Here is a 20,265-nt window from a genome sequence, read left to right as displayed (position 1 = left end):
ACCCGAGTCCTTCTACACAGACTCAGTTAGAAATCTCACCGGCACAGAAAGCTGCAGACTGTCACTTTTGACAGATCGCAGCCATTCTGCTTTCTGTGCCGGTTAGATGTTGGACTCCCGAAACCTAGAGGAAGGAAGGCTGTAAAGGTAAGTACAGGTAATTGAAACTTCTTTACACACTTTAAACACACCAAACACATTTACCTTTGCACTCATGCACCCATCACTCACCTGAACACTGACATCTCGACCCCTCCAAGTCCTTCAACCCGATGGCCCGACTCCTCTAACTTGGCATGGTTTGGAGCCGTCGGGAAACCCACACTTCAAGCTTTAAAATAGGGATTAGGCTAAAAACTGCCAGTTAACTACCTGTTAACAGGCAGTTAATTGGCACTAATCCCTTCCTGCCACTTACATGGAGGCGGGTTGGGAGCGGGATGGTGTCGGGACCCCCGAATTTGGGACGTTAACCCCCCGCACGCCTCCAATCCCAACTCCATGGGTCAATGAAAATCGACCCCTTGGTGCGAGTGAGGACACGGGCAGCAGAGTTTTGGATGACCTCAAGTTTATGGAGGGTAGAAAATGGGAGGCCGGCCAGGAGTGCATTGGAATAGTCAAGTCTAGAGGTAACAAAGGCATGGATGAGCTGAGGCAGCGGTGGAATTGGGCAATGTTACGGAGGTGGAAATAAGCTGTCTTAGTGACGGCATGGATATGTGGTCAGATCTCACCTCTCCACAGATGCTGCCTGGCCTGTTGAGTATTTCCAGCATTTTCTGTTTTTTTTTATACCTTAATTACTTAATTGTCTCTATTTACATAGGATTAGATAGGATATACGGCACAGAAACAGGCCATTTGGCCCAACCAGTCCATGCTAGTGTTTATGCTCCACTCGAGCCTCCTCCCGTCTTTCCTCATCTAAATCTTACAGCATAACCCTCTATTCCCTTCTCCCTCATATGCTTGTCTAGCCTCCCCTTAAATGCATCTATACTATTCTGTGATATCCGAGTGGTAAGGTCAGAAACTGAGAGAAGCGAGATATTAGGAACAAAACCCAACTGTTTAATTACACGGTGTAGCAGAGAAACATCTCTTACAGGCTGCAAGCAAAGCAAACAATTCTGATGGCAAGATGGAGGATTCACCTCTGAGTCATACCCATAATGCAATGCCACATTACCGTATAAACTGGTGTACCAGGACATTGAATACATGACCCATTACCTTAAAAACTGGTGAATGTGAACCCTTAATATTTGGCTCCATCTGGTGGATAACTTAAACATTACATCCCAGATTACTATATCTCTCCCCTCTTAAGTTGAACATTAATTTCTTAACAACATTCTTAAGTCCCATAAGGAAACTCCTTTAACGATAGTCCATACTGAATGAATCTAGCAGGTCGTTATCAATCTCTCTGGCGGCTTGTGAGGCCTTGGTGAACGTCTTACAGTCAAGTCCCTGCTTGGTTGTGGTAGAGCCACCTGCTGCTCCTGAGCAGTACTCAGAGTATCTGACTCTGCTATGATGGTTTCCTCTTGACTAAGGGGTCCAGGTGGAACTGGCTCTGTTCATGGTGGTGGTACCACTGATGCATTTGGATAACTGGGGGCCAACTTGTCCTCCAACATCTCCTCTGGAATCTCCATTTCGATTTCCCCTTGTCTGGTCAGTATCTGATCTACATGTCTGCGTACTACCTGACCAGTTCCCACCATGACCGTATGCGTACTACCTGACCAGTTCCCACCATGACCGTATCTGATACTGGACCGGTCATTGAGTCTATGACGCCAGGAATCCATTTTGGACCATAACTGAAATTCCTGGTAAGGACCGCATCTCCTTCTCCAAAACTGCAGCTCTTGGTCCTTCTGTCATGGTTCTCCTTTTGTTTGATTTGTTGGTTTTCCACCTTCCTTTTTTAGGTCTGGGTGAACCAGGTCAAGAATAGAGCGTAGTCGACGTCCTAATAACAGCTCAGCAGGAGAGAGTCCTGTGGTAGATTGAGGTGTTATTCTGTAGCTGAACAGAACTCGTGACACCTTGGCTGCCAAACTCCCTTCCGCACTTTTTTTCATCATCTCCTTAAATGTTTGTATGGCTCTCTCCGCAAGTCCATTTGAAGACGGATGATATGGAGCTGAGGTCACGTGCACTATGCCATTGTTTCTCATGAACACTTTTGTTTCTGTACTCACAAAACACATGGCATTGTCACTTACTACGATCTCTGGTAGCCCTTGATTACTAAAACTCCTACACAGGCAGTCTATAGTAACAGTAGATGAAGCAGAATTTACAGGATAAACATCCATCCATTTGGAATGGGCATCAATGATTATGAGGAACATCTTTCTCATGAATGGACCCGCATAATCTACATGTAATCTTCTCCATGGTTGATCCGGCCACTCCCAGGGGTGGAGAGGAGCCGCTGCTGGTGCCTTCCGGTGTTCCTGACAAGTGTTGCATGTCTTGACTAGATTTTCTATCTTCTCATCTAGCTTTGGCCACCACAAGTAACTCCTTGCCAAGGCTTTCATACGCAAAACTCCAGGATGACACTGATGTAGTTGCCCTAGGATAGACTGTCGTGCTGGCTGTGGAATAATCACTCGTGCTCCCCACAACACGCAACCATCCTGCACACTCAGCTCTCTCTTCCTGACACTGTAAGGTGTGAAATCAGTCCCTTCTGGATGCTGTGGCCAACCCCTCATCACATATTCTCGGACTCTAGACAGTACTGGATCTTTCCCGGTCCATGTCCTTGTGCTGCGGTCACAATTGCCGTGTCCGTGTCCTCCAACATCAAAATTCTGTCCTCTGGAGCTGCACGGATAGGTGTACCTGGCAGTGGAAGACGGCTCAAGGCATTTACGTTCCCATGGTACTTGCCCACCTTGTAAACGATGACATACTCATATGCCATCAACGTCACTGCCCACCTCTGGATCCGGGGTGACACCATCTGTGGTACTGCTTTCATTTCATTAAAAAGAGATAGAAGAGGTTTATGATCGGTGCATATGGTGAATTTCCTGCCATATATGTACTTGTGAAACCTCTGTAACCCAAACATTACTGCTAACCCCTCTTTATCTAACTGGGAATAGTTTTTTTCCGCTGGTGTCAGAGTTCGAGACATAAATCCTATTGGTCTTTCTGTTCCATCTTCCAAGCTGTGTGAAAGAACCGCCCCCACCCCGTAAGGTGAAGCATCACAAGAGAGAATGATGTCTTTCTCTGCATTGTAGTGAACCAGCACATCCGAGGACAGCATCAGTTTCTTGGACTGTTCAAATGAAACCCTCTGTTCCTCTTCCCACTGCCACTGTGTCTCCTTACACAGAAGTTTGTGAAGAGATGCTAACACTGTTGCCAAGTTTGGTAAAAAATCTGTTATAATAGTTTAGCAGTCCCAGGTAAGCTTTTAACTCAGTCTCATTGGTAGGAGCTGGGGCCTCCTGCAGTGCTTGTACCTTGTCCTTGATTGGATGGAGCCCGGCGGCGTCCACTCTGTGTCCCAGGAACATGGCCTCATTCCCCAGGAAAGTGCACTTACTCCTCTTGAGCCGTAACCCAGCCTTATCCAATCTTTGTAGTACCTCTCTGAGTGCTCAGATGCTCCTGGTTGGTTCTTCCCATCACCAGAATGTCATCCAGATAGATTGAAACATGTGGGATCCCTTGCAGTACACCCTCGATAGTTCTCTGGAAAATAGCTGGACTAGATGAGACACCGAATGGTAAGCGGTTATAGGTAAACAAACCCTTGTGTGTATTTATGGTTACATACTTCTTGGATTCCTCATCTAGTGTAATCTGCAAGTATGCATGACTCATATCCAGCTTCGTGAATTTGTTCCCTCCAGCCAGGTTCGCAAAGAGATCCTCTGTTTTGGGAATAGGATACTGTTCTAGTTTAGACACCCTATTTACTGTCAATTTATAATCTCCACAGAGTCTTACCGAATTGCCCGGTTTTAAAACAGGTACAATGGGAGCTGCCCATTCTGAACATTTCACGGGTTCCAGAATGTTCTCTCTCAAAAGACGGTCAAGCTCAGCCTCTACCTTCGGTTTCATGGCATACGGCACAGGTCGTTGTTTAAAAAACCTTGGCAGTGCCTCCTTGTCTACATAAATCTTAGCTGGGGGGCCATTAAACGTGCCAAGTTCTTCCTTGAACATGTTCTCATGTTCAATCAACACTTCTTGCAAAGACAACTGTTTGCCTCCCTCTATTTGATTTATTGCACCCCAATCTAATTTAAGTTCTTGTATCCAGCCCCTACCTAACAGGTTTGGTCTGGAACCCGATACTACAACTACAGGTAGCTGTTCCACGGTGTCCCTGTGTTGCACAGTTACAGTAGCTGTACCCAATGTCGCCACTCGTTCACCGGTATATGTTTTAAGCTGCACAGAGCAAGACTTTAACTCTGGAACTTTTGCACGGTGCCACAATTTTGAGTACTCCTCCCTATTCATTATGGTCACACCGCATCCTGTATCCACTTCAAAGTTGACCTTAGAGTCATTTACTGTCAGTTGCAAAGTGATAGGATCCACTTTTTGAATGTTCTCTACCATACTATGCATTATGAACATGTCGTCTTCTTTCTCAGCTTCTGCGCTGATGTGATGTGCTCCCTGTTTTTTCACTTCTCTTCCTAGGTTTTGCTTTCCTCCCCCTTTTGGTTTGTATTCCTCCACGGTTGCTTTTGCCCTGCATGCACGTTTAATGTGCCCTTTTTTCCCACACTTGTGGCACTTTTCCTCCAGAAACCTGCATTCCCTTGCCAGGTGATCGCCATTGCATCTATAACATGCCTTTACATGCTCACGTTGTGGTTTCTGACGCATATTTAACTTGTGCACAACAACTTGACCTGCAACTTGCTTTGTAGTAGCCCAGTCTGAACCTTGTATTTCTTTTACATCTTGGTTCACTGTCTCTATGGCTTGAGCAAGTTCCAATGCTTTTTCATACATAAGCCCAGTCTCGGACAATAATCTCCGCTGCATTCGATCATCCATTATCCCACAAACTAGCCTATCTCTCAGCATGTCTTTCAGGTTGTTGCCGTAATTGCAATCGTGTGCCAATTTCCTCAACACTGCTAAATAATCCAATACAGTCTCTCCCGGCTTTCTGTTCCGCGAATTAAATTTGAAACGCTGTAAAATCTCACTCGGTCTGGGATTTAAATGGTCCTTCAGCAAGGCCACTAAGTTAGCAAATGATCGGTCCCCAGGCTTTTCAGGACTGCATAAGTTTCTCATTAAACTATATGTCTGACTTCCCACGGAAGTGAGCAAAATAGCTCTCCTTTTTCCGACATCATCTATATCATTTGCTTCAAAGAAATGCATCAGCAACTCGCAGTATTCATCCCAGGTCTGCGTCTGAACATCAAGAGCAGAGATCTTTCCTACCGTAGCAGCCACGATCCGTTATTCAGTGCTCTTTTATTTTTTTTCTCCATCACGATGTGATCTGTTGATCCTTGTCGCCAATATGTGATATCCGAGTGGTAAGGTCAGAAACTGAGAGAAAATTAGGAACAAAACCCAACTGTTTAATTACATGGTGTAGCAGAGAAACATCTCTTACAGACTGCAAGCAAAGCAAACAATTCTTACTGCACGATGGCAAGATGGAGGATTCACCTCTGAGTCATACCCATAATGCAGTGCCACATTACCGTATAAACTGGTGTACCAGGACATTAAATACATGACCCATTACCTTAAAAACTGGTGAATGTGGACCCTTAACATTTGGCTCCATCTGGTGGATAACTTAAACATTACATCCCAGATTACTATAATTCGCTTCAACCACTCCCTGTGGTAACAAGTTCCACATTCTCACCACTCTTTGGGTAAAGAAGTTTATTCTGAATTCCCTATTGGATTTCTTGGTGACTATCTTATATTGATAGCCTCTAGTTATGCTCTTCCCCACAAGTGGAAACATTCTCTCTGTATCCACTCAATCAAACCCTTCCATAATTTTAAAGACCTCTATTAGGTCAGCCCTCAGCCTTTTGTTTAAAGAAACGAGACCCAGCCTGTTCATCCTTTCCTGATATGGATACCCTCGCATTTCTGGTATCATCCTTGTAAATCTTGTCTGCACCCTCTCCAATGCCTCTATATCCTTTTCATAATATGGCCACTAGAACTATATGCAGTACTCTTAAGTGTGGACTAACCAAGGTTCGATACAGGTTTAGCATAACTTCCCTACTTTTCAATTCTATCCCTCTAGAAATAAACCCCAGTGCTTGGTTTGTTTTTTTAATGGCCTTGTCGCAACTTTTAGTGATTTTGTGTATTTGTACTCCGAGATCCCTTTGTTCCTCTACCCCACCTAGACTCGCACCCTCCAAGTAATAAGTGACCTCCCTATTCTTCCTACCAAAATGTAATACCTCACATTTATCTATATTGAACTTCATTTGCCAATTATATGCCAATTCTGCAAGTTTATTAATATCCTCCTGTAATTTGTTGCAGTCCTCCTCAGTATTGACTATCCCCCCCAATTTGGTGTCATCTCCAAATTTAGAAATTGTGTTTTTGATTCCAAAGTCTAAATCGATAATGTAAATTGTGAACAACAGTGGTCCCAGCACTGATCCTTGTGGAGCACCACTACCCACCTTCTGCCACTGTGAATAGCTACATTTTAACCCTACTCTCTGCTTTCTGTCTTGAAGCCAGTTAGCTATCCATTCTGCTACTTGTTCCCTGACTCCGCATCCTCTGACCTTGCCTATTATGGGGTACCTTATCGAAGGCCTTTCGAAAATCTAGATAAATTACATCTACTGCATTACCATTGTCTACTCTCTCTGTTACCTCTTCAAAAAATTCAATGAGGTTGATCAAGCAAGACTTTCCCATTTGAAATCTATGCTGACTATTCATTATTATATTTTTGGTTTCTAGATGTTCTTCTGTTTTCTCCTTTAGTAAGGATTCCATTATTTTTCCTACCACCGATGTTAAGCTGACTGGTCTATAATTCCCTGGACATGTTCTGTCCCCCTTCTTAATTATAGGTATTACATTAGCTACCTGCCAGTCCTCTGGCACTACACCTTTTTCTATCATTATTAAATATGTGTAGTAATGCTATCTCTTCCCTAAATTCTTTTAAAATGCGTAGATGCAATCCATCCAGACCAGGGATTTTATCCTCTGAGTTTGATCAGTTTATTTAATATATCCCCTTTTTTATTTTAAATGCACTTAACTCATTACTAATCTCATCATCCAGTGTCATGTCCACCTGTTCTATCTCCCTGGTAAATACTCAAGCAAAACAATTATTTAATATTTCTGCCAACTCTCTATCGTTACCTGTGGTATTACCCTGTCTATCCCTTAATGGCCCTATTCCCATCCCAACCTTCCTTTTTTTATTGATGTGCCTGTAAAATATTTTACTATTTTTTATGTTCCTTGATAATTTAATTTCAGAGATCTTCTTTGCCTTCCTAATTTTTTTTGACTTCTCTCCTGATCTTTTCGTATTCTCCCTTATCATGCACTCCCCTGCTGTCTATGTACTTAATGTATGCCTCTTTCCTTACCCTCAATTGTTCCCTTATGGCTTTATTCATCCATGGAGTCTCATTAGTGTTTAGTTTGTTCTTTCCTTATAGCAGAATATATTTTTCCTGCACTCTGTTGAACACCGTTTTAAATGTTTCCCATTGCTGTTCTACATCATTGTTTGCCAATATTGTTGCCCTTTTTATTTTCCCAAGTTCTATTCTCAGCCCCTCAAAATCAGCTTTTCGCCAACCTATTACCCTGGTTTTCATCAAAAGGACCCTGGTCCTTTTCAATTATCATCTTAAAGTGTTTTAAAAGCTCCACTAATTTCAAGCAAATTGAAGTGTTTATTAAATATCTTTTGGTTTGTAGCATTAACTATTCACCTGGGTGTGTCAGTATTGCAGTGCCACTGTTTGTCTGGGAAGCTGGGTGAAATAGTGCCTGAGTGATGGGATTACATGCAAGAGCTCGACATCGCTGGGGCTGTATGATGTCTTTGTCTTTTTCTCCATCATCTGCCAAGTACTGTGACCCTCTCTTTAGAATGAACAACATGGAGCTGAAAGCTACACTGGCTGCTGACAGTCTTTATTCAACATTTTGTGCTTTTACTGTCCACGGGATAATCGTGTTAAGACCAACGCGCTCCCTAGTGGTGGGGACTGTATATGAATTCCTGTCTTGTAAGTCACTGGTAGGCTGATTACAACACAATCTATGTTTTCTAGTGACTCTACAATCTAAAGCTGAGTTTTTAAAATATTTTTTGTTACTTGTTCTTGGCATTTTGCTGACACTGTCAAGGCAGTAGTAATTGTTCATCCCAGAGCCAGTTCTGATAGAGGTGGCAGGTTCCCTTCCCTGAAGGACATGCGTCAACCAGTTGGGTTTTTATACCAACCCGACAGCTTTTGTGGTTATTTTCTGGTGCTAGCTCCAAAAATGACCAGAGTTAATGAATTCCATTTCATAATTTGCCATTGTGGTATTGGAACTCGTGACACCTCTGGGCTGCTGTGGCCTAATTGTTCAATAGTGAACTTATTTTGTGTTGGGCTGTGTGCCAAGAGTGTGATTGTACCTCCAAAACTGGCCCACCACTCCTGGAGTATCACAGTCTGTTGACAGTCTGAGTTAATCCCACATTTCCATGTGCTTCACCAAGATGTCGCCCTCATCCAGATTTACCTCTACGTTGCAGAAATGGTGCCACCTGGAGCCCGTGCTTACAGTATATAAATATACATTCCTCAACGATGCAGTTCTCTCGCTCTGAGCTCTTGCTAAACTGACTACCTCCTTAAGAACAACAACTTACATTTATATAGCAACTTCAATGTAGAAAAAAGTCCCAAGGCACCTCACAGAAATCCGACAAAGATCGACTCCGATCCCAAGATGGAGATATTGGGAGGGGTGGCTAAAAGCTTGGTGAAAGAGTTGGGCTTTAAGGAGGGTCTTTCAAGGAAGCGAGGGAGGTGGAGAGGTTTAGGGAGGGAATTGCAGCGCTTGAGGCCTAGGTGGCTGAAGGCACGGCCGCCAGTGGTGGAGCAAAGGGTTTTCGGGATGCACAAGAGGCCAAATTAAAATGAATGGTTCAAATTAAATCATTAATTTGGGACCCAGTACATTTCATCATTGCTCAGAATAATCACAGCAGTTGTAGAGGGCACTTGACATGACCTGTCACTCTACACACGGCTGTAAACCTAATCCATTCAGATAGCCTACACCAGTGGTACTGTACTTACCCTCTGTGCAATTTATGCAGTGGTTGATGACAAATTGAAAAAAAGATAGTTTAAGTTTCTGTTTATATTGAGTCACAGAGTTAAATGTTCATTGCAGCTCCCTGACTCACTGGTTGGCAAAAAATCAAGGAGCTTTAAAGAGTCCATGAATTTCAATTTTGACAAGTGTTCTATTATTAAGGCTGTCCATTGTGCACCCTGATCCTTACACTATTTAAATTCATCGCCTATCAGCTTCTGATGCTCACGATTTAGGTTGTAAGGGGAATTTTGTGAGATTTTGCTCCTCAATCAGATGGATCAGATGGGAGGTCATTAGACCTAGCGCTGTAACACTGTAGAGTCAATTCTGTGACCCATGCTAACAAACCTCCATTATAGGAGCCTTGCTTGGCAAAATTACTCCTCGTGTGATACACGGAGGAAAGTCTAGCATGCATGCTGTGTTTAACTTATTAATTGTAGAATCTCTTTTTTTAAAATAACTGTAGAGTTTTGAACCTTGTACTATCTTCCCTGTCTCCAGTCAATTATATTTTGTGGAGTTTTCTTTTCACAATCAATCTATAGTTTAGCATGGTCATTCACCAATATTGGTTGTCCTCTAAATTAAGCAGAATGCAAGCTCTTTATGATATTGTATAAATAGTGTTCCTGCATTCAACCCACCCATCCTCCGCCCTTGCCCAATATAGTGCTACTGTGAACAGAGTGTTGGTCGGTAAGATACGCTACACTCATATTTCTTTCATGCATTTGCCTCGATATTGACAGCAATGTTTCTCATTGTCATTAGGTGCAATGAGCCGGAGCTGAAATCACTGGCAATAGGTATCCACACCTTGGTAGCAAGAACACTTGGTGAGTCAATTCATTTTCCTTTATTGATAAATTTAAAAAAAAGTTTGTCCCAATAACTGGGGGAAGGGGAAGATCTGGTTGAGGCAATTTCCTCTCTCATCTTGTTTCCAGAAAAATCTTTAATGCCTTCTTAACGATTTTGCTAAAAATGGCAACTGGGGAAATAGGAACATGGGAACGGGAGTGGGCCATTCAGCCCCTCAAGCCTGCTCCACCATTCAATTAAATCACGGCTGATCTGTACCTCAACCCCATTTACCAGCTTTAGCGCCATACCCCTTGATAACGTTACCCAACAAAAATGTATCGATCTCAGTCTTGAAAGCTTCAATTGTCCCAGCACCCACAGCCTTTTGGGGTCCTCGCCATTTACGATGCCACGAATGCAGTACAACCAGTGGAGATACATAGAAACATAGAAGATAGGAGCAGGAGTAGGCCATTCAGTCCCTCGAGCCTGCTCTGCCATTCAATGAGATCATCAAAATCAAATCAAATCAAATCAACTTTTATTGTCATTGTTAGTGCACAAGTGCAGTACAACGAAATGTAGGCTTGCGGCTCCCGAGAGTGTACATTTAGATTAAGACATTTAAACATTCAACATACATTTGGCTTGTAATACATTAACATAAACATAACAGGCCAGAAATTCCAGGCCAGAGGCGTGAGTACGGTCGGCTTACTCACGCTTCTGGCCGTTGGAAATGCCGGCGTTCAGCATGAACAGCGCATGCGGGGAACGCCGGCATTTCCAGACCTCGAGCGCGTGCGACTGCACAGGCAGCGCTTGCGCAGTGAACTTCGTGGATTTCATTCATGAAATCCGTGAGGTTAAGTCCTTAGAAGTTACACTGAAAAAAAGCAAGTGTAAAGTGGTTCATTGGCTGCGGAGGAAGATATATTTTATCGTGGAGCTTTTGAAATGCAATATTTTTGTTTGGGAAAGGGAGGGAAGTTATTTTAAGAAATTTTAAGTAAGTTTTAAAGTTAAAATTTTTTTTTTTTTTTAAAGGGTTTTCAGAACGGTAGGTAGAAGGAGCAATTGTGGCTGTGTGAATGGAATGTGAGAATGAGCTATGTATGTATGTCCACATATATTCCTTTACGTATATGTATGTATGTTTTATATTCCTTTACTATGAATGTATGTTTTTAATTATGATTTTCCAATAAGTTACTTTCTCTGAAATTCATAATTAAATAATACATTCATACACATAAGTAAAGGAATATATACATAACACGCAAAGGAATATATACAGACATACATACTTTCAGAAGCTCCACGATAAGAAATATCTTCCTCCGCAGCCTCTGTAGCAACTGTACCCATGCTTTTTTCATGTGTAAGTTGTAATGACTGGTCCTCACTGAAAGCATTAATGAAAGCAGCGAATTATACTGCGCACGCGCTGCATGTGCAGTCGCACGCGTTCTGCCTCTGAACCCCTTCGTTCAGAGGACAGGAAATGCCGGTTTTCCCCACATGCACTGTGCATGCTGAAAACCGGCATTTCATCCGGCCAGATGCGTAAGTACCCCGACCGTACTAGCGCATTTGGAAGGGAATTATTGGGCCAACATTTTACATGTCAATAAAATAAAAAATTTAACACTTGCACGACTTGCCCCCTCGCATCTGCGACTGAGGGTCCAAGGAGGTGCATTGCGCAAGAGGTCATCATCGGACGTATCCTCACACTGTTCCCTTTGGGGAACTGTATGAAGTGGTGGAAGGATTTATGGCCGTGATTAACGCTCATTCCGTGACCGTAACCATCTTTGAACCAGCCATTACGGTGGTTAGTCCTATGGCGGGAGGGTTTTACGGGCTCCCACAACCCATCTGAGGGGGGGGGGGCCACCAACACCCACGGACGCAAGTATCCCGCTGGATGTCCACCCAGAATTTAAAGTTGGAGCTCCGACTCCACTTGCCGGGACTGTCTGGAGTGGGGTTCAAAACCCTACTCCTTCTGGCCCAGCGGAGGGGATGCTTACTGCTACGCAAAAGGCCCACTCCGCACAAAAGGTGACACCCATACGTTTCCTGCGCCTTTTCCCTCCCCATGACTGGAGCCCTATGCTGCCATTTCACGTTGCTAATCGGATTGGGCGTTTGTCATAGCGGTAGGATCCCCGCCGCTGGGCCAGATCAGGGTAGGGTTTCGAACCCCGCTCCAGACAGTCCCGGCAAGTGGAGTCGGAGCTCCGGCTCTAAATTCTGGGTTGACATCCAGTGGGATATTTGCGTCCGTGGGTGTGGGTGGCCCCCCCTCCTTGTATAGCTTGTGGGAGCCCGTAAAACCCTCCTGCCATAGGACTAACCGCCCTAATGGCTGGTTCAAAGATGGTTACGGTCACGGAATGAGCGTTAATCACGGCCATAAATCCTTCCACCACTTCATACAGTTCCCCAAAGGGAACAGTGTGAAGACACGTATGACGACGACATTGCTAAATAAATAAATGGAATTAAAAAAATTCTTTTAGGGCTTTTAAAAGTCTTTAAATTGCTTTAATTCTCTTTAAAACTACTTCAGATTACTCAAAATAATGTAAACATTTTAAAAATGTTATAAAAGTTACCAAAATCTTGAAAAAACTTCCAAAAACCTATTTAAACTGCTGCTTTGCATGTAAAAAAGCAAAGCAGCTTGACAGAAACATTGGGGGCGTGTCCAGTGAAACTGAGACCTCAAGGGGCGTGTCTCACTTACACTGCACGCTCCTGGGTCCGCGCTGGCTGCACTCCTGGGCGGCGTGACATCATACGCTGCCCGGGATTCTTGTTTCAGTTTCTGGAAGTGCAGGCGTCCCTGGAGCTGATCGGCAGGAGCGCGGGGTAAGTGCAAATACGGGGCTTGCACGCGCTGCAAGCCCCGTTCTGGAATTTCTGGCCCAAGCTTAATAAAGTGCATTGGCAGATGTGCAGGCTTTAGAGTTTATTTGTGGAGTTCAGTAGGATGACAGCCCTGGGAAAGAAGCTGTTCCTAAATCTGGTCGTACGGGTGCGAATGCATCTGTAGCGTCTCCCAGATGGCAGGAGGGCAAACAGACTGTGGCTGGGGTGGGTAGGGTCTTTGATGATGGACCGTGACCTCCGTAAACAGCGTTTCTGGTATATGTGCTCTATGGTCGGTAGCTGGGTGCTGGTAATGCGTTGGGCAGTTTTGACTACCCGCTGCAGGGCTTTCCGGTCATAGTAGCTACAGCTGCCATACCATACTGTGATACAGTTTGTCAGGATGCTCTCTATTGTGCAGCGGTAAAAGTTAGAGAGGATCAGGGGTGACAGGTTACATCCCTTCAGTCTCCTTAGGAAATATAGGCGCTGCTGGGCCTTCTTCACCAGAGAGGAGGTATTGAGGGACCAGGAGAGGCCTTCCGTGATGTGGACTCCGAGGAACTTAAAGCTGTCCACCCTTTCCACCACAGCCCCATTGATGTGGATGTGGGTGTGACTTCCGCCTTTAGACTTCCTGAAGTCCACAATGATTTCTTTGGTTTTCTTGATGTTAAGAGCCAGGTTGTTATCGGCGCACCACTTCACGAGATGCTGGACCTCCTCCCTGTAGGCTGACTCATCATTGTTGGTGACCTGGCCTACTACCGTGGTATCATCCGCAAACTTGATGATGGTGTTGGAACCATGAACAGAACCATGATCATCCAAATTCAGTACCCTGTCCCTGCCTTCTCCCCATATCCCTTGATCCCTTTAGCCTTAAGAAATATATCCAACTCCTTCTTGAATATATTTAATGAACTGGCCTCCACCGCCCTCTGTGGCAGAGAATTCCACAGGTTCACCACTCTGGGTGAAGAAATTCCTCCTCATCTCAGTCCTAAATGGCTTACCCCTTATCCTTAGACTGTGACCCCTGGTTCTGGATTCCCCGGCCATCAGGAACATCCTTCCTGCATCTAGTCTGTCCAGGCCTGACAGAATTTTATAGGTTTCAATGAGATCCCCTCTCAATCTTCTAAACTCCAGTGAGTATAAGCCAATCTCTCCTCATACGTCATTCCTGCCATCCCAGGTATCAGCCTGGTGAATCTTCGCTGCACTCCTTCCATGGCAAGAACATCTTTCCTCAGATAAGGTGACCAAAACTGCACACAATACTCAAGGTGCGGTCTCACCAAGGCCCTGTACAACTGCAGCAAGACATCCTTGTTCCTGTACTCGAACCCTCTTGCTACGAAGGCCAACATACCATTTGCCTTCATCCCAGGATAGCCTAAAGGATACTGCAGCCTAGTTTTCCCAGTTAAACAAACTAATTTAATATAGGTCAAGAATAACTTGCATTTATATAGCATCTTTAACATAGTAAAACATCCCAAGCCATTTCACAGGAGTGTTACCAGACAAAAATTGACACCGAGCCACATAAGGAGATAATAGGAGCTTAGCCAAAGAGGTAGGTTTTAAGGATTGTCCTAAAGGAGGAGGGAGAGGCAGAGAGGTATAGGGAGGGAATTCAAGAGCTTGGAGCCTAGACAGCTGAAGGCACGACCGCCAATGGTGGGGCGAAGGAAATTGGGGATGTACAAAAGACCAAAGTCAGAGGAGTGCAGATTTCTCGGAGGGTTGTAGGGCAGGAGGAGGTTACAGAGATAGAGAGGGGCAAGGCCATGGAGGGATTTAAACACAAGAATGATGATTTAAAATTTGAAGTTAGCTTAGAAGCTATGAGGTAAGGGTGTTGTAAATTTGAAATGTAGCGGCTTGCAAAAGTAATGCTGGATACAGCAAGAGCTAGTTTTTAAAAAAACATCCAAAATGTAATTTAAAGCTGTATTGTTTGAAGGTTGTTGATCACGGTCAGATCCACAGAGCTTCTTGTTAACAGGGAATGAGCAGGAAAGTCCTAAGCCATGCTGTGCCTTGGTGCTATTATTTATTCTTCTCAAAATGGTGACTCTTCAATGCTGTAGAGCCAGTCAACCTTTTGGTCCTGGAAGATCCAAGCTTCAGGGATAGAGGGAGGAGAGACACCAAGCCAAGGACGGACGAAAACAAAGCAAAAGAAAGGTCAAAGACAGAAATAATAGAAAGAGAAGATAAACAAAGAGAGGTAAAAGACCGAGTGAGGGGCCTAAGATGGAAAGGAACAATGAATAGGAAGCGAAACAACTTAATAAAACATTCAGCAAAAAAAGCAGGAAACATGCAGTGGGAGTTTTTCCAGTATCCAAACTAAAACCAAAGTTAAAAGAGAAGGCGAAGATGAAGGTTAAGCGGTTAGACAGGCAGTGTACTGATGTATGTACTCTGCTTCATGCAGTGGACAGATACTGGTTTAAGCTGCTTCCTTACTTCACTGACCATTCAATATCAGCCACAGTACACAGGATGTCCTAGGCACCTGCGAACAGGCAATGAAGAGTGGCATTAGGGGAGGCCCCTTACACCCACCTTTACTGCCCTGGTTGGTCTGTGGCTCCATGAGATCAGAACGAGTGTTACACGCAGTCAATATACCTTGCAATGCCCATGAATGAATTGGTGTGCGAGGTTTATGAACCAGTAATAGTGCAGATTTTTGCAATGGTTCAACCTGAATCTGTAAGGAATCATCAGGGCAACTTGAGAGAATGCAACCCGATTCCATTTGAGAGATGGTGTAAAATCACTCCGAGGTAATCGTGCAATGCACACTTCTGCTTCGTGTTGACCTCAGTACAATTAGATCCAATGCAAGCAACTTTTAAAATGTTCCCAGTGGCCCTTCGGGACCTTTTTTTATCATCTATTTTGTAACTTTAGCAAACTACCGACTCTCCAGTTTGAAAATTGAATGCTGTTGAGCAGAGCTCTGCATACTTGAGTTTACAGGCAGGGGCTGAGCTCTGCCCCCTTTTAATCAGAGTGGTGCGGAGCCAACAGTGTAACTCTGTGCTGCTGCGTAGAAATTACAACACGGAAAGAAGGAGGTCGTTGGGCCCAATCAGCCCGTGTTGGTCTTTATGCTCAGCACAAGCAGTAGTCCTAATCCCATGTGCCCATCCTTTCCCCATGTATAGATTTTAAGACGCTAAAGTCCTGAAGTTTAGCTAACGTTATCTGTAAACAAAATAACGTGCAAGCAGCAAAGGGGATGATTCAATTTGTGGTCTGTACTTTTCAAGATCGTCGGAGTGGGAGGAAAAAAGAGACATTGACTGAAATTGACATGGCTGAATGTTCCCTTTTCCCTCGAGGTGAAAAATAAATCATGTTTAACGGCAAGATATTCTGTTTACATTTTAAATGTGCTTCTAAAAATAACCAATGACTGGACTGAACAGAGCTGTGCACTGGGATAATATGATTCTGTGATTATGAAAATGAAGCAGTTTAACATAATTGTGTAAATGGTTGTAGGATAAGGCTGGAATAACTATTGACAAGAGCTTTCTCTTCCAGCTGGAATTCCCGCTCCTGTTTACTTTGGAGCTTTGATAGACACAACGTGTCTGAAATGGGGAACCAAAAAATGTGGGGGGCGAGGGGCCTGCAGGATGTACGACTCGGGTGCTTTCAGGTAAGATGTGTTTGTTGACTCCGTGCAATGGTTGATGCAAGGAGTGAAATGAACTAGAAGTTTTAAAGTAAGGAATTGAGAGCATGGGGCATGAATTCAATAAGGTGAAATCAGAAGGTATAACCTGCCCTCCAACTGGGTATATTAGATAGAAAGAGAGACTTGTATTTATATATTGTAGGAACGTGGGTCCCTAACAAAAAGACTGAGTTCTACTCAGGCGGTCAAACAAAACAAACTTTAATGAAACAAACAGGTTTTAACAAGAAACTGCAGGATAACATTGAATGTAGGTCTGCTCTCTCCAGAGGCTCCACGAGGACTGCTAGGGTGGTCCCGTGGCTGACGTCATGATGTCATCACATTTTTCCCGCCAGTGGGGGATCATGTGATGAACGGCGTGACGTCATCACGTTTTATCCGCGCTGTTAAAGTAACCACGCTCTGTACAGTTAAACAGTATAAATAAAGATACAGACTCAGGCTGTAGCTAACATGTTGTTAAAGGAATTATATACAAACGATCTGAGTCCTTTGGTGGCTCCGCCACAATATCGCCTTTCATGACCTCAGGACGTCCCAAAGCACTTTACAGCCAATTAAGTACTTTTGGCGTGTAGACACTGTTGTAATGTAGGGAAACACGGCTGCCAATTTGCACACAGCAAGCTCCCACAAACAGCAATGAAATAAAAAATCAGATAATCTGTTTTTTAGTGATGTTGGTTGAGGGATAAATATTGGCCTGGATATCGGGAATAACTCCCCCGCTCTTCAAAATAGTGCCATGGGATCTTTTGCATCCACCTGAGAGGGCAGACGGGGCCTCGGTTACACATCTCTTCTGAAAGACAGTGCGGCACTCCCTCAGCACTGCACTGGAGTGGTGGCCTGGATTATATGCTCAAGTCTCTGGAGTGGGACTTGAACCCAGAGCCTTCTGACTCAGGTGCTACCAACTGAGCCAAGGCTGACACCTAAATTAGCAACTCTTTACCCTCCTCTACAAATAAAGAAATGGCACTTTATTAATACAAAACCTGTCCTATGAAAGTTGGTCCAGTAGCAGATAACTGTATGCAAAACACAGCTGCCTTTCTATCCATTGCAGCGACTTTGACTCATTAGGGTCCATACCACGATCCTGTGCTCCCAGCATGGGTCAACTGGAGTGTGGGGCAGAGAAGTGGTGCTACAGTGTTGTGACCCTCTCTGTGACCTGTGCTTGTCATCTAATGAGGCTCTACACCAGAAGCAGGAGATCTACCCAATCGTATCTGCTCCATTTGCCACAATGGAGATCTTTGGCAATACCCCATGAAGGATAGGTCCTGAAATAAGTGTTGCCCAGGTGCCATTAAATAACATCCTTTATGCCGGGCCTTCTTGCTGTGCGAGACCTTCCATAAACATATGTTAGAAATGATCCAAAGACCTTGCCCTCAATGAGGGGTGACTCCAACGATATGTCCAAATGGCATTCAGCAGAGTTGGGTTTGCAACCCATCTGTTTGGCTGATGCAGCATAGGTCCTTCCTGTCTAAGTAATTAGACATCCCACCTCTTTACCATATTTTTAGTGTTTTTTTAACCCATTAACATTTGCAAACAGCAAAATTGCAACTTTATTTTTTCCCTCCACCAATATTCTTTCCCCAGGACGTTGGTTCCTGTTGGGTTCTGGTTTCAAAAAGCACGGGTTAGCCTTCCGGTGCCTCATCTGAGTGGCCATTCGCCACGTAGACGCCCAGGCGGTGAGCGTTGATGGGCTATGCGACCACGAGGGAGCATCGCGGCTGCATCCATTCCTTTGTTCACTTGGGTGCCTGTAAATGCGTAAACTTCCAGCAGGGGCTGATTGGAGAGCAAGCAGGAGTGGGGAATCTGGGGGACAATTTCTCCCTTCCTAGCTCGCTTGGCGCATGCTAACCCAACTGAGACCAGTTACCTTGGGGCAGTCCGAAGCAGCGAGCTTATTTTCATGGCACGCTGCCCTAACCAGCTGAGCCACTCTAAATGAGAGAGAGAAAGCTAGAGTTTTAATGCATTGTTTTTCTCATTCCATGCAGGCATATCTTCCTGGGATTACAAGCAGGATTGCGTGGAATGGGCTTGCTTCTGTTTCTTGGTGTCGTGATGCTAGTAAAGAAACATTTCCCAGCCAAGGACCACTGCACGGCATCCAATTGTGGTTCTGAAATGATGCCTCATCAGGACAAGGATCATAGGTCTGACAATGGAGACCTTCCGGTCAAAACAACCACCAGTGACCCAGACAGAGAATCGCATGTTTGAAAAAAGGACTTCATTCCCAAGTGTAAAAAAAAATGTAATAATGTCGTCTGTTTTCGAGTCAAACATTTTAGGAAAAGAAACCAAAACGTTTGTTAGAAAGGTTTTATTTTTGTTAATTATAAAATCTAAGTAATCTATATTAATAAAATTCCAAGAATTATATTAAGTATCAAACTAACTGCTTTTAAATAAATGTGTGGGGACAGAGTAAAGTCATCTATTAGATTGATTTTTCATAATGAATTGTTGTGTCTGTGGAACGACAACTGTGAACTGAAAACGATACTTTAATCTGATGCCTGAATGCAGTGGGGGTGAAATTTGGGATCTTCCCTTCGCCAGTAGCGCAAATCGGGCTCTTAGCCAATCAGCTGCCACTTTTACACCGTGCACGATTTTATTTTCCATAGAAAATGGGGCGTGGCGTAAAACGGGCGGCAAATTCACCACAAACCCGTTTTGTGCAACTGCCGAAGATCCCCAATATTTGCCCCGTTGTTTCCCAACCACTGGGTACAGGCTCTTGGGCGGCTCTAAAATGTGCCATTTTAATGCTTTTGCTCACCAATCTTGGACCAATGTAGCATTGTGAAGCCGAGAGATGCCTGTCAAGCAGTCTTGATAATTTGACATATTTTGGGTCAGAACATTTCTGTAGATTGGCTTATTCACTGATCTTATTCATCCAGCTAAAAATGTTTATGATCAATCGGATCGTCGCAGGTTCTCATCGCAGATTATCATTTTACGCCGCCTTATAAATCCAAATTCGTGGTTCACCTAATTGGATAGCCCTACTTCTGACATGTGGCTGCTCTGCAGCCTAATTCCACCCTTCTAACAGCTCTTAGTGGCAGAGCCCAGTAACCGTTTGCCAGACAGAATGAAGAGGGAGGAATGGTGAAGCTGCTTTAGATCTGTTGTTTTAAATATTTATCTTTGCACTGCTCTTAATTCCTAAATAAAAATATTTTCCCTGCAATGGTTTCTGTGCCACCATTTTCAAAAACCGTGGAAGAAAATAAAAGTTATTTTCAGTTTAAAACATGTTTAAAGCATCTCTCCTAAATCGGCTCCTGTAGTTTAGAAACATGGGGCTAAAATTCAGCCCCATAGCGCCCAATTTTTTTTTTTTTGGCGCTACGGGTGCCATCTTGTGCCGTAAATAGTGTCCGTGCGCGCACTTGCAGTGTGGGCCACGCCGGACGCCATTTTGGGGAGGGCGA

General features: G+C 44.1%; 1 protein-coding gene across 1 annotated transcript in view; it reads left to right on the top strand.

Moving 5' to 3' along the window:
• The window catches only part of LOC147105560 (solute carrier organic anion transporter family member 1C1-like), an 85,024-nt gene extending 65,003 nt beyond the window's left edge, over window positions 1-20,021 (top strand). The window contains exons 12-14 of the mRNA XM_086010921.1: window positions 10,144-10,208; window positions 16,627-16,744; window positions 18,814-20,021. Of these exons, the coding sequence (XP_085867047.1) occupies window positions 10,144-10,208; window positions 16,627-16,744; window positions 18,814-19,039 (409 nt within the window). The 3' untranslated portion in view covers window positions 19,040-20,021. The remainder of the gene's footprint in view (window positions 1-10,143; window positions 10,209-16,626; window positions 16,745-18,813) is intronic.
• The last annotated feature ends 244 nt before the right edge of the window (window positions 20,022-20,265 follow it).

Source organism: Somniosus microcephalus, chromosome 17 (genome assembly GCF_052327205.1).
Source record: "Somniosus microcephalus isolate GS21.2 chromosome 17, FLI_Smic_1.0, whole genome shotgun sequence".
In the NCBI taxonomy this organism is placed as follows: domain Eukaryota; kingdom Metazoa; phylum Chordata; class Chondrichthyes; order Squaliformes; family Somniosidae; genus Somniosus; species Somniosus microcephalus.
The sequence above is the reverse complement of the archived record's forward strand: the minus strand, read 5'-3'. Positions and strand labels throughout refer to the sequence as shown.